The following is a 12,494-nucleotide window of genomic DNA, read 5'->3' as shown; positions in this document are numbered from 1 at the left end:
GCCCAACTTTGCCCGATCAGGTCGACACCGTAGCAGTGGTTACCGTGCAGGGAGGCTTCGAGGGTTTGGAAGTTTTCAAAGTCTTCGAGGCTCTTGAGGACATCGAGCTGGACTTTTGTGGTGCCGAGGTGGAAAGCAAGATCTCTGGTAGAGGAGCGCCTTAAGCCGGACCACTTTGTTTTTCCTGGCTTGGGCCATAAAGGCCAAGCAATGGTGGCAAGACCCTACTATGTGGCCTTTGCCCAGGCAGAGGAGGCATTTGGCGTGGCTGTATGAGTATGGGATTTTAGCTGCACAGTCAGTGCATCTCTTGAAACGTGTGGTCGACATCAGGAAGGTTTCGAAGCGAGCTTTGCAGCGGAAAAAAAAGGAACTGGGACACGAGTACCCAAGGCTGCCTTTTATGCCCTGCGGGGAGGGGGAGGGGTTACCACCAAAATTTGAAAGATTCATCTTGGAAGAGTTTCTGTTGGAGTGCATGAAGAAAAAAAGATTGTTCTGCAGTGGGATGGGTTACTTTTGGCAAATCATATCAGGGCCATTCAATATGCAGTTTCACTGCAAGGAGTTGATGAGTAAACCTAAATTGAAGCAGTTAGTATCTTTACGGATCTCTTCATGTGACTCACATCATGGTCCAGTTGGCTTTGTAAAATACAAGTGGCTTGCTTTTTAGAAAGAGCTTTCCATTAAACCTAACATCTTCAACTTGATACGCAAAAGTATTTGGAGTGGAAAGGGAAGTTGTATGCAAGCATTAGATGCTCTGAATTTTGCACAACTGAGGAACATTACGATCCATTAAATCCATAAGTACCTACACTGCTTTCTGCTTCTCCCTTTAAATAACTCATATGGTTCAAGCACTAAACACTTCCAAAAATATACAATTTCCCTCTAAATAAACACATACTTTGTAGGTGGCAGTACATCTGGAAACTGATGATTAAGTGATGCAAACGTATCATCATCATCATCATAATCATCATCACCACCACCAGCACCATCATTTATACCTTGCTTTTTCCTCAAAATTGTGACCTAAGGCAACCTACAAATTAAAGCCATTTAAGACATGTAAGTGTATCAGAGCTCTTCTGTATATTGGTATGCGTATCTCTCATTTAGCTCTGTTAGGAAATAGGAATAAAACCCTGTAATAAATAGCATATGCAAAGCATAGACATAATTTGTTTTTTAGAATTGTTTGTACAACAATAAGAGTTTTATTTTCCTTTAAACGGGTTACTTTCTGCTAAAGGTATTTTTAAAGTAGACTATTTGCTCTTTATGCCCTGTAATAATATCTGTAATTCATCTGTTTTCAGAATGTTGTTCTTTATTTACAGTTCTGACTTTGGAGTTTTTTTTTAATACTGTTAGCCAGATTTTGTTTATTTTCATGGTTTCCTCCTGAACAAAATCTGGCTATCAGTATTAAAAAACCCTAAAATCAGAACAGTAAATGAAGAACAACACTCTGAAAACAGAGGAATTACAGACATGAATCAATCAGGGGCAGCTAACACCTTAGAACAAAGGATTCCCCCAGGCAGGAATGAAGCTTGCAAGGCCATTAATGCCAATCAAGGTAATAAATCACAACATTCACATTGGCCTCCAACATACAAGTGTTCCTTCTCCCACCCTGGACCTTCCACAAATATATAAACCTCCCTTGCTTAGTTTTACAATATACCTCACAACCTCTGAGGATGCCTGCTACAGATGTGAGCTAAACGTCTGGAGAAAAGGCTTCTGAAACATGGTCATACAGCCCGGAAAATGCACAACAACCCATATCTACTATAGTTAGCGTGCCCTACATAGCACCCTCTCTCCCTGTCACTCCTCTAGTTGTATAGCTACAGAATTAGAAATTCTATCACTGACCAACAGTACATTCAAGCCCAAAAGACAAGATGAAACGCCCTTGCAATAAATATTTGTAGGAAAGAAAATACAAATCTAACAGAACCATGGCTAGTTGTTTGCCTCTGGGTCTGAAGGCTGACAAAACAACCTATAGAGCAAATGACATCTGTAATAGGAAATATCCATTAGATTGGAGTTGTTCGCTTTGTTGTTGTTTATTCAGGGCTGAACCTTAATCCATATATGTGTATAGTTTATGTAGTTGTGATTTTTTTTTTAAAAAAAAGAGCATTTGATACTAAACCCATGAGATTTTGATACTAAACCCATCTGATTAATTTCACACAGCTGATATGTTTGTGTCTGTTAAGCCAGAAGCACCATGACCAAGCAGTCCTGAGAGCCTAGTGGAACCATTTATGCTAACTAACAAATTCAGCTTTCTGCATCTTCTTACAAGTCCACTGTTGTCAGCAAAAAAAAAAAAAAAACACAATTGCAGTACAACCCTGCAAGAACATACATTCAAAAGGAGATTTCTGGAGAAGTATTAAGTCAAAATGTAACAACAGTACATAAAGGAATAAAGTAGGATGCATGCATATGTGCTTGGTTAGCTCAAGGTGACTTTGGCTATATTAAGAAGCTGTGCTCAAAGGCATAAAATGCATAAAACTGATTCCATTCAGGAGAACTAGACATGCTGAAGATGGCCTGTATTCTCACATGTACACACACACCACTAACAGAATTATAATGAATACTGTATTCATTTTAAAACATTACTTCAACTAGAAAAAGCTGTTAAAAAATCATAGCATTTTCATACTTTCACCAAGAATTTTATTTTTTAAAGAGCTGCATTTTTCCTTTTATGCTCTAATATGATTAATTTTCTCAAGTGCAATGTTAGCTCACTGAAAAGGGTTTCAATTATATGTGAAGAGTTCTGAATACCATAGAATCACAAACTGGAATGCTTAATGATGCTTAGACTGGAATTTCAGCTACTTGAAATTTCTTTTGGCGAGAAAAACTGAAATCAGAGTTTCAAAAAAAGTCCACATTCACACAAAAAATCTGAAAATTCTTAATACTATGAAGTATTATTGGAATCATCTCCAAAGCAAGAGGAAGTGGCTTTCACCACCACCATGGTTTTAAAGTTTCAGCAGCTCCTGTTCTTGATGCAGTAATATTTCTTATTTTCAACAGCAGTCTAAATATGGCTACCTCTTAAATTAAAGGGAAATAAGCATGTGGTGGACTATTTTTTTTTTAAAAAAGTACACATTCCGAGAAAAGAAGCATTTGCATACTGCATAAGCCAATATAGGACTGCAAAGTAAGTTTAATATTTTCAGGTCAGTGGGGCAGTACAACATCTGCAATAATAAGAAATAATGGTAGAAAAAAAAGAAGAAGAAAAAGAAAAACAAGTTTTTATAAACATGAGTTTTCTTTCAAAAAGAAAACTAGAAGTTTGATGCTTTCTCTTGCATTTATACAGTTCTACCACTGGTCCACTATCTTCAAGCAAGCCTCTACTAAGGTAGCAAGAAGATATGCTGTTCTTTAATGTTTTCTTCTATACTGCCACAAAGTGCCAATGCTTCTAAATGAGGGCTCAGTACAAGAAATATTCCCTGTTAGTATCCATCCTAAAAGTTTGGATAGAAGCCTGTCTTAGCTTGTGAGTTTATTTTGCCATGAACTCATTTCCAAAAGACTGGATGTTCTCATTACTCACTGCAAATGGCCAATCAGTAAAGTCTTATATATGTAAATGTAAGTGTAAATTAAATGTTGGGGTAGAACTGTGAAAGTATGGTATCATCTTTGGCGCAGGCAAAGATGGTTATTCCATGAAGACAGCGCTTGAACTGATTCCATTGCAAGTTTCATAATAAAAGAAATCACCAGCTAGGAAGTAAGGGTTTCCCACCAATACAGTATATTCAACTGAGTCTATCCAAGTCATTGTATACAGCAGGTATGAATATATGTGCCTCCTGAAGACTACACTATGGTCCCATAGTTCCAATTTTGGTAGGTATTATATTATTTTACACACAAATAAAATGGAGGGACAGGTGCAGCCACCTGAGGTACCGGGAGACCTGTCCCCACTTCCCCAACCATCAGTGACATAAAAATACAAAAATTAATGCAAATTATGTATGTTTCAGTGGGAAACTGAAGAACTAAAACTACAGACAAGCTTTTGTGCATACCACATTCATCAGCCTTACACTGGATAACAACGAGCTTCGCTGGGGTTTTTGGAAGACTTAAGAATAACAGGTAAAATGGCTTGCAAAACAGAAGTCCTCAGGGAAGTTTTAGAAGATGCTTCCAGCATGGGAAACATATGGATACTCAGTATAAGTAGAGTTTGCGCACAATATTAAAATATTAATTTAACAGCATGATTTTAGGACTAAGACTGTTTCCAACACGTCACTCTAAGAATCAATACTATATACAGTGGGGAGAAAAATAAGAAAGTCAGGAAGTTTTTATACCTTCATCTCCTCTTCCATTTCAGAGAGCTTCCGCTCCAGGGCTCGTTTCTCCTATTCAGATAGCAACAGTTTTACAGTTATCATCTTTTCTACAATATAGGAAGAGACACTAATCACAGATAGTTTAATGCAGATCAGTGCTTAGGCATTAAGAGGCAAAATGTTTCTCAAAAAGATAAACAGTATATTTGAAAGAAAGGATTGCATTTTAAGTGTATATGTAGAGCATTTTAATATACACATGTCATTTTCTGTTGCTCAGTTTCCTTCCTTGGTTCTTTGATTTCCAAATTAACAGTAACAACAGAGAACTTTGGGAAGTGTGGGGCCCAATTTTTGGATCCCTTTATTTATAACCAGACGAATATTTATTTCCATGTGTTTTTATTTTCAGGATTTGAAACTCTTTGGAGATTTGCAGTTGGAGGGGTACTCCAATAAGAATAAATTTAACTCTAAATCTAATATTAAGCATTGACACTACCACTACTGTGGAAAGAACAAAAGAAAAACCGGCATACTCTGGGAATAAAAACTGTAATATAATAGTGGGTGTGGTAGTAGCAGTAGTAGTTAACTGCTTGGTTTTGCTTGCTTGATTTAAGTCCAAGAAGACTTTTTCAATCAGAAGGTACAATGTAAATTGACTAAGTGGTATGAATTAGGGCATTTTAGTCAGAAATAAATAAATCCAACCATTTGAGGAGGACAGCATTTCTCTGGAGCATCAAAACTAGTATTGGGCTAATGTGACCTATAGGTCACCCACATATTCCAGCCCTAGAAGAAACTAAGAAGATTCACATGAAAAGCAAAGCATTCTTACATGTTAAACTTGTTGGGCTTCATTTTTTTACTCCTAAACCATGCTATATTATTTTTTCTGGTTGTCTTAAAAATACATTACTTCAAACAAGTAACTGCAATACAATGAACCAGTACTGCATGCAGTGTATTCTGAATTATTTATTGGAAGATGGAATATATTTTACTTCACATAATTTAAAACTAAAAATGACTTCTATATTTACTGTACAGTATCAAGAACCACATTACTACAGCACTTTCTGGGACACACTAGTAGCTGTTTATCAACATTAAGAATGTTGCATTATACTAGAAAGTTGAAATGAACTGACTGTGAGTAAAAAATGCAGATAAACAAGCCTGAGAAGCCAACTGGATCAGAAGTCAGATCAGAAGTCAGAAATTGCATAAGTATTGGTATGCCTAGGCTTTTAGGAAGAAAGTCAATGTTTTATGGTCATGTTCCCTTCCAAAATTTCTATCCCTTCTAAAGCCATGCTATATTACAAAGAAGTAGATAATGAAAGGCAGAAACACATACCCTCTTTTCCATTTCAAGCATACTTGAACGGTCAGAGGTCTTTTCCTGCTTCTGCTATTGAAAGAAAAAAAAATATCAAAAATAGTTACAATCATGGGAAAATGTTACAAAGAAATTATTTGCAAAGAAAAACAAACATTTATTATGAAATAATAGCACTTCCCAAGTACTTTCATTTTTATCCTTATTTGAGAAGCAATGGTAGTCCTTTTCAGATACAATGAACCATAAAAATTTCATCACTCGAAGTTGTGTTTTTAGTATGACTCTTGCTTCTAGAGTTTCTTTACCTGTGCTATCTTTTCCATCTTTGCTTTGATATCAACAAGTTCCATCTGGGCATCTTGCAGTTTTGATTTCAATTTTTGATTTTCAGACAGGGCACTCTCATAGAGCTGAATGGGAAGAAAGAGATGTCAATATCAAATAAGACTTCATCTGCTAAATAGCTTCTCCACCCATAATTGTCTACCCTTCAAATAGGTAGATTTTACTGGAGCTATATTAACTGGTAGTCAGTGTTGTTGGGTAACCTTAACTTCTTACTTTAAAAGTAGTTAAAAAACAAACTACAAAATCCATAGTTACTTTCCCACTTTTAAAACTGTATTTCAGGGAACCATGAGTGGCCGCTTTGCAGGGTTATTCTCCATTAAAATCAGTAATGATGACACAGGTTTGTATAAAAGGGAGTGTGTGCAACTATGGGCCCTTCCAGACAGGCCCAAAATGAGGACCTGTCATGGGTTTACCTGAGGCATCCAAATGATGTCTCAGGTAAACCCGAATTAATCCAGAGTCAGCTAGGATTTCCCAGTTGATTCCAGATTAATCTGACACTTGGAAAGATATGGATCTTAAGGTAAGGTCTGTATCTTTACAGGTGTAGGCCATGAGGGGATTGAATGCCAAGACCACGTTTGCGATCCCAGGGGTCAATCCCCACGGCGATCCCGGTTCTTTGGGGTTTAAGAACCTGAAGATGCATGATATCATCCCCACTCTCTCTTCCCAGCCCCCTCCCCCATTTATCACAAAAACATACATGAAGGGCCTGGCTACATGCTTAGGCCCTTCCAGTGAAAGCTCTTGGTGTCTGAAAATGTTGCATCAGGAGTTTGGGGGGGGGGGGGCAGGAGGGCATGTTGCCACTCTCTCAGGGAAAGCTCAGGGTTTGGGATGAGTTCCTCCTGGGATTGAAGGCTGTGTAGAAGGGCCCTGTGATGGAGCATAAATGGGTCAATTTTCTGCCTTGGGATATTCTGGAAGTTGTATGCACTGCCCAAATTGATGTGTGTCTGTGTATGTGAAAATGGACAAAAGTTGTGATTTTGAAAAGCAGATTTCTAAAACATTAAACAATCCTGATCTCCCGCAATCTATTTAAAAGGCAAATTGCTCCCCCTTTTTATGGGCAGATCAAGAAAAGTCCTTCCCAGGTGCATTTCTCAAACTCAGCTACAACTATTGCTTTTTCCGTATGTTGCACAATTTGATAGGAATACTATTTAACTTCTGGGCATGACTTTCATTCAAGTGAGAAGAAATCAAAATATCTATAGAGTGGGGTAATCAGAAAAATTCTAAACCCATAAATATATTTTGCATACCAGATCAGAGCTGTTCGAAAGAAAAAGCTATTGTTTTCCTTTCAGAATTGTAATTTGGGGCAGAAGAGAATATTGGCATCATTGCTGCTATTATGGAATTCAAGATAATAATCCAGGAATATACATGCAGAAAGGATTCTGTGAATGTGTGAAAAACTCTAGCATGTTGGTGTGTTAAATCCTAACCTAAAATGAGAGTCATGACTGAGGAATTCTGAAAATCTTCAGAATTATTTATATATATATGTGTGTGTGTGTGTGTGTGTGTGTGAGATGGAGGAGCCAAAATACCATAACAGACAGGTATTGTCTGATATAGGAAGCTGAGCAGGGTTAGCCCTGGTTAGTATTTGGTTGGGAAACTGCTAATGAAAGCCAGGTGCTGTAGGCTGTTTCAGAGGAAGCAACTGGTGAAACTACCTCTGAGGATTGTTTGCCTAAGAAAATCCTATGGAATTCATGGTGACTTGAAGACACACACAGACACACACAAACAAGTGTGACTGATACTTATTGCTTAGGTCCCATGCAATTACACCAAAAGACAAAAGTGTGGTTTTTAAAAAAATTCTTAACTTTCAGGTTTTATAATGCAATTTTCCCCATTTTATAGAGTTAAAGAAGGTGATCTGGTGCCTGGTTACTCAAGAAACCCATGAAAGACATAAAATGAAAGGACACGAATGCATCAAGTCCAGCTCTAGCTGAATTATTTAAATCTTCTCATTGAATGTATATATAAAGTTCACATTTGGACTGTAACAACTTTTAATTGATGTTTATTTGTTTTTGAAGCCTCCCTCCCTCTCCTTGGAATAATGCTGTCTTGGTTTTCTTGCATATACAGTAGAGTCTCACTTATCCAACATAAACGGGCTGGCAGAATGTTGGATAAGCGAATATGTTGGATAATAAGGAGGGATTAAGGAAAAGCCTATTAAACATAAAATTAGGTTATGATTTTACCATAGCACCAAAACATCATGTTATAAAACAAATTTGACAGAAAAAGTAGTTCAATACGCAGTAATGCTATGTAGTAATTACTGTATTTACAAATTTAGCACCAAAATATCATGATGTATTGAAAACTGATTACAAAAATGCATTGGAAAATCCAGAACGTTGGATAAGCAAGTGTTGGATAAATAAGACTCTAATGTATTTAAATTCTGATTATTTGTTTCTCTCTAATAAACATCAACTATCCCTTGAAACTGCTGTTTATTGTTACTGAGAAAAAAAGAAGGAGTGGAAGGGAAACATTTAGTTTCAATGACCCACTTTTTTGTAATCCTTGCTACTATCCTCTTCTGATCTGAGGGCAGCCAAACGATTCTCTCTTCTGGTGTAGGCACTGCTACGACCTGAGGAACGATCTCCATAGCTATCACTGGTACCAGTGCTTGAGCTTGCTGCATCCAACCTGGAGTCAAATGTAGTATACCACAGTCACTAACTTATAGATCATTCATAAATTTCAGGCATGAAATTTAGGGAAAAACAGGTCCAAAAATAGTCTATGGACAAAATGCCCTTTTATATGCTGATAAACAAGCCAAGTATTAGGACTTGATTAACTTACACAGCTCACCCAATTTAGCTTCTTTTTGCCACTTCTTTTTGTTAATATAAGTATGTTTCCAGAAATGGGTAAGTTGTTCAGATTAAAGAGGTAGATCATTAAATCACTGTCAGTCTTAAAATGAGTGAGTAGAAATCTAGAATTCAATTTTGTATACAGAGAAGGGGAAAATTCTATTTGTTCAAAAGTGCTGAGATTTTTTAAAGTTATGGTATGTTTTAAGAAAAAACACATGCTTTTTGTATATCTTACCTGGACAGTCTTTCATGCTACAAAAGGGGAAAAAAGAGGACATGATTAAAAACTAAAATGAAGAGCGTTCATATTAATATTGTAAATCTAGTCATTCGTGTTTGATTATTATAGTAAGGATCAAACAACAGGAGCTTACCTGTAAGCTTGCTCAATGAGGATACAGGTACAATATAAATTTGTGATAAAATATATAAATAAATAAGGACAAAGGTACAATGATGCAAATGTGATTCAACCGCCCAAAGGCTGAAGAAGTTGTAACAAAATTTTAGAAGTTTTAAGTGAAATAAAAAAAATTTAGAACCATTATTGCTGCTGTCAATTTTTGAGAGTCTAAACGAATGTTTAGAACATGAACAGTGATATCAGTGCTTCTAGGACCTGCAAGACTGGAAATTTCTAAGAGAGGGAAAGAACTGAAAGACTTTATCTGGAGATAGATAGACAGAAAAGGACATATTTGAGATTATTTGGTGGTCATTTGTTTTATTTGCTTGCAAAAAAAGTTCCCTCACTGTCTGGAAAAATTCATTTCAGTAATCGCAAAATTATCCAATGTAACTATAACTTATATCCCAGGTATTATGGTTTTATTTTATTTTATCTTTATTGCTCCCCTCTACAGTTTGTTTCCCTTCCCTGATGTTGCTGTTAATATAGTAAAGTGTCCGACTCTGGGGGTTGGTGCTCATCTCCATTTCTAAGCCGAAGAGCCGGCGTTGTCCATAGACATCTCCTGGTCATGTGGCCGGCATGACTGCATGGAGCACTGTTACCTTCCTGCCGGAGCGGTACCTATTGATCTACACACATTTGCATGTTTTCGAACTGCTAGGTTGGCAGGAGCTGGGGCTAAGAGCAGGCGCTCATTCCGCTCCCGGGATTTGAACCTGGGGCCTTTTGGTCTGTAAGTTCAGCAGCTCAGCGCTTTAACACACTGTGCCACCAGGGCCCTGTTAATATACTTTATTATTATTCCTAATTGGTATGTCAGTTTCTTATTTTCCATATAATTACAACAAAGTTAAATTGGAATTCTAAAAACATTTAAACAGACTACAAAACATTAATGACTATAAGTCAAAATCCTTTTATAAGCATATCTGTTAGTACTGCATATTTATGACACCTGGTTTATGTTATGGTGACTGACCTTCATTATTACACTACTTAAGATTTTAATACCACCCAGTGGACAAATTCCCTGGAGGTTGTGAACAAATATAAAAACATAAAAAACTATACTACTTTTTTTTTAAAAACCATCACACACACACACACTGATCTGTAGAACTTTTTGCATTGTGAATTAAAGACATTTTGCAATTATGACCTCTCATCTTTGCATATTTAATTGTTAATGGATATATGCAGCAAAGAGATTAATACTTATTCAAGCAGTTATTCTTCAATAAACAGAAGAAATGGAACAGATTGGCCCAGGAACCAGGTACTATTTTTCCAAAGATGTAACATGTAATGGTGAATTCTGTTAAAGAATGTTTTCAGAAACCTGTCAAAAGATGCAAAAGCAGGATGGTGCAGAAATTGTGATTTCTATCCATTACCTGCAGGATTTCAGTATGCTGAACTGAGGTAGATTTACAGAAGTATAGCTTATAAATTGGTCAGTATTTATCTTGGATATTAACCCTTTACCACATCCGAAGATTAGCAACGCTAAAATAAATGTTTCTGTTGTCGCAATTGTTATACTAAGGCCTGTATCACAGGAAGCTTTAAATACTAAATATTAAATAAGATGAAAAGTAATCCTCTTCCCCTCTTGCTTAAACCTGAGAGTTACATATTTATCAGTTTACTCACTGATGTTTATGAGGGATTAATGTAAATCCCAAGTGACACCTTGTTATCAGTCAACAGAAGAATTTTTTAGAATATGGGAAGAGAAAGCTTTCCTAAGAAAGTAGATCATGACTTGTCTATTTTGTTTACAACCACAGCCAAAATACTGTGTCCTGTTATAGTACAGACAAAATTGATTGATATGGTCCACTGTATACATGTAAAGATAATAGTTCTTAACATACCACTGAAAACCCCAACTTGAAACAGCTCTGTTTTTGTATACCTATTTGAAGAACTTTCAAATGAAAAGCACTAAGCTCAATATTAACCTTATCACATTCGGATGTGAAACTGCTGTGAGTTCTCAAGTGTTGATTTGTGTCTTGAGATAATGAGTCTGGAAAAAAATTACTTTTTTATTTTGCATATTGTAGTATTGAGACTCAGAAACAACTTTCCCAAAATTTCCAAAAAAGTAATTAAAAACTGTTTGTATCTGACATGTCAGATTTAGGATCAATAATTTAGCATTAAGATCATACTGACATATAGACTCATTATAAACTATTCACAGTTTGGAAGTGAAATGTAGCTTTACCAATATTCTTAAATATGTTTTGATTAACAATTTGTTTCCAAAATCCCTAAAGCTCTGATGTTCTTGAATAAATAGCTATAACAAGTTCGGCATCCTAGAATTCCTTACTGTAGTAGACAAAACCGAACTTTAACTTATGTCAAGTGGTTCAAAGACTCATTTATCTCCATTGAATGTGATAAAAATAAACAATTATCACAAGCTGATTTAAAAATTTATTACAGGACTTTACATACTCCTGAGCTAATCCCTTTCCATAATAGTTTTTCATAATATGTCATAGTTATGGTAATAATCCACTTAATTTAAAGATTACAGTTTTACAGCAAACTATGATCTGTAAGACTAAGAAACTGTTCAAAAAGGAAACATCTTCAAAGAGGTCTTAAAAGATAGAGATAAAAAGTGATGCGCATGCTAGAAACATATACATGTGAATTCAGTTTGTAAGAGAATATTGCATGTAAATTCCAGACAAATTGCAATCAAGCACAACATCCATTTAAATATAAATCCACAAAGAATGAACCACTTCTTTAAAAATAAAAGTCTAAATGGTGCAATTGTAGCCACCTGTTTTTGGAATTAAGTCCCAATGAAGCAGCATGACTTTTAATACTTGGGATTTTTGTATAAACTTGGCTTGTTTGTATCCCACATAACCAAGATGGTATTATTTATTAAGTTTATTAAAGCTGAAGCTGGGACAAAAGTGAACTTTCTGTGAGCAGCTGTGTTATGAATTGATTTAGAAAGAAAAGCCAGCCCTTGACATTGCTGCAGCTGTTGGCAATGACCACATTTTAAATAAGGACCTAAAGTAGTTCCTGTCATAAATCCAGAACAACTGGCTACAAGTATTCTTGGAAGGAAGGAAGGAGGAGAGAGG

The 12,494-nt window shown here is 36.1% G+C and overlaps 1 protein-coding gene across 11 annotated transcripts in view; it reads right to left on the bottom strand.

Moving 5' to 3' along the window:
* Positions 1–12,494, bottom strand: part of ppp1r12b (protein phosphatase 1 regulatory subunit 12B) — a 183,920-nt gene that overhangs the window by 16,870 nt on the left and 154,556 nt on the right. For all 11 annotated transcript variants that reach the window (XM_008109880.3, XM_008109884.3, XM_008109886.3 and 8 more), the window contains 5 exons: positions 9,196–9,212; positions 8,643–8,784; positions 6,039–6,143; positions 5,749–5,802; positions 4,401–4,451 (listed from right to left, as the gene is read on the bottom strand). In XM_008109880.3, the coding sequence (XP_008108087.2) occupies positions 4,401–4,451; positions 5,749–5,802; positions 6,039–6,143; positions 8,643–8,784; positions 9,196–9,212 (369 nt within the window). The remainder of the gene's footprint in view (positions 1–4,400; positions 4,452–5,748; positions 5,803–6,038; positions 6,144–8,642; positions 8,785–9,195; positions 9,213–12,494) is intronic.

This window comes from Anolis carolinensis, chromosome 4 (genome assembly GCF_035594765.1).
Source record: "Anolis carolinensis isolate JA03-04 chromosome 4, rAnoCar3.1.pri, whole genome shotgun sequence".
Classification (NCBI taxonomy): Eukaryota; Metazoa; Chordata; class Lepidosauria; order Squamata; family Dactyloidae; genus Anolis; species Anolis carolinensis.
This window is presented reverse-complemented; position numbering and strand designations above follow the sequence as displayed.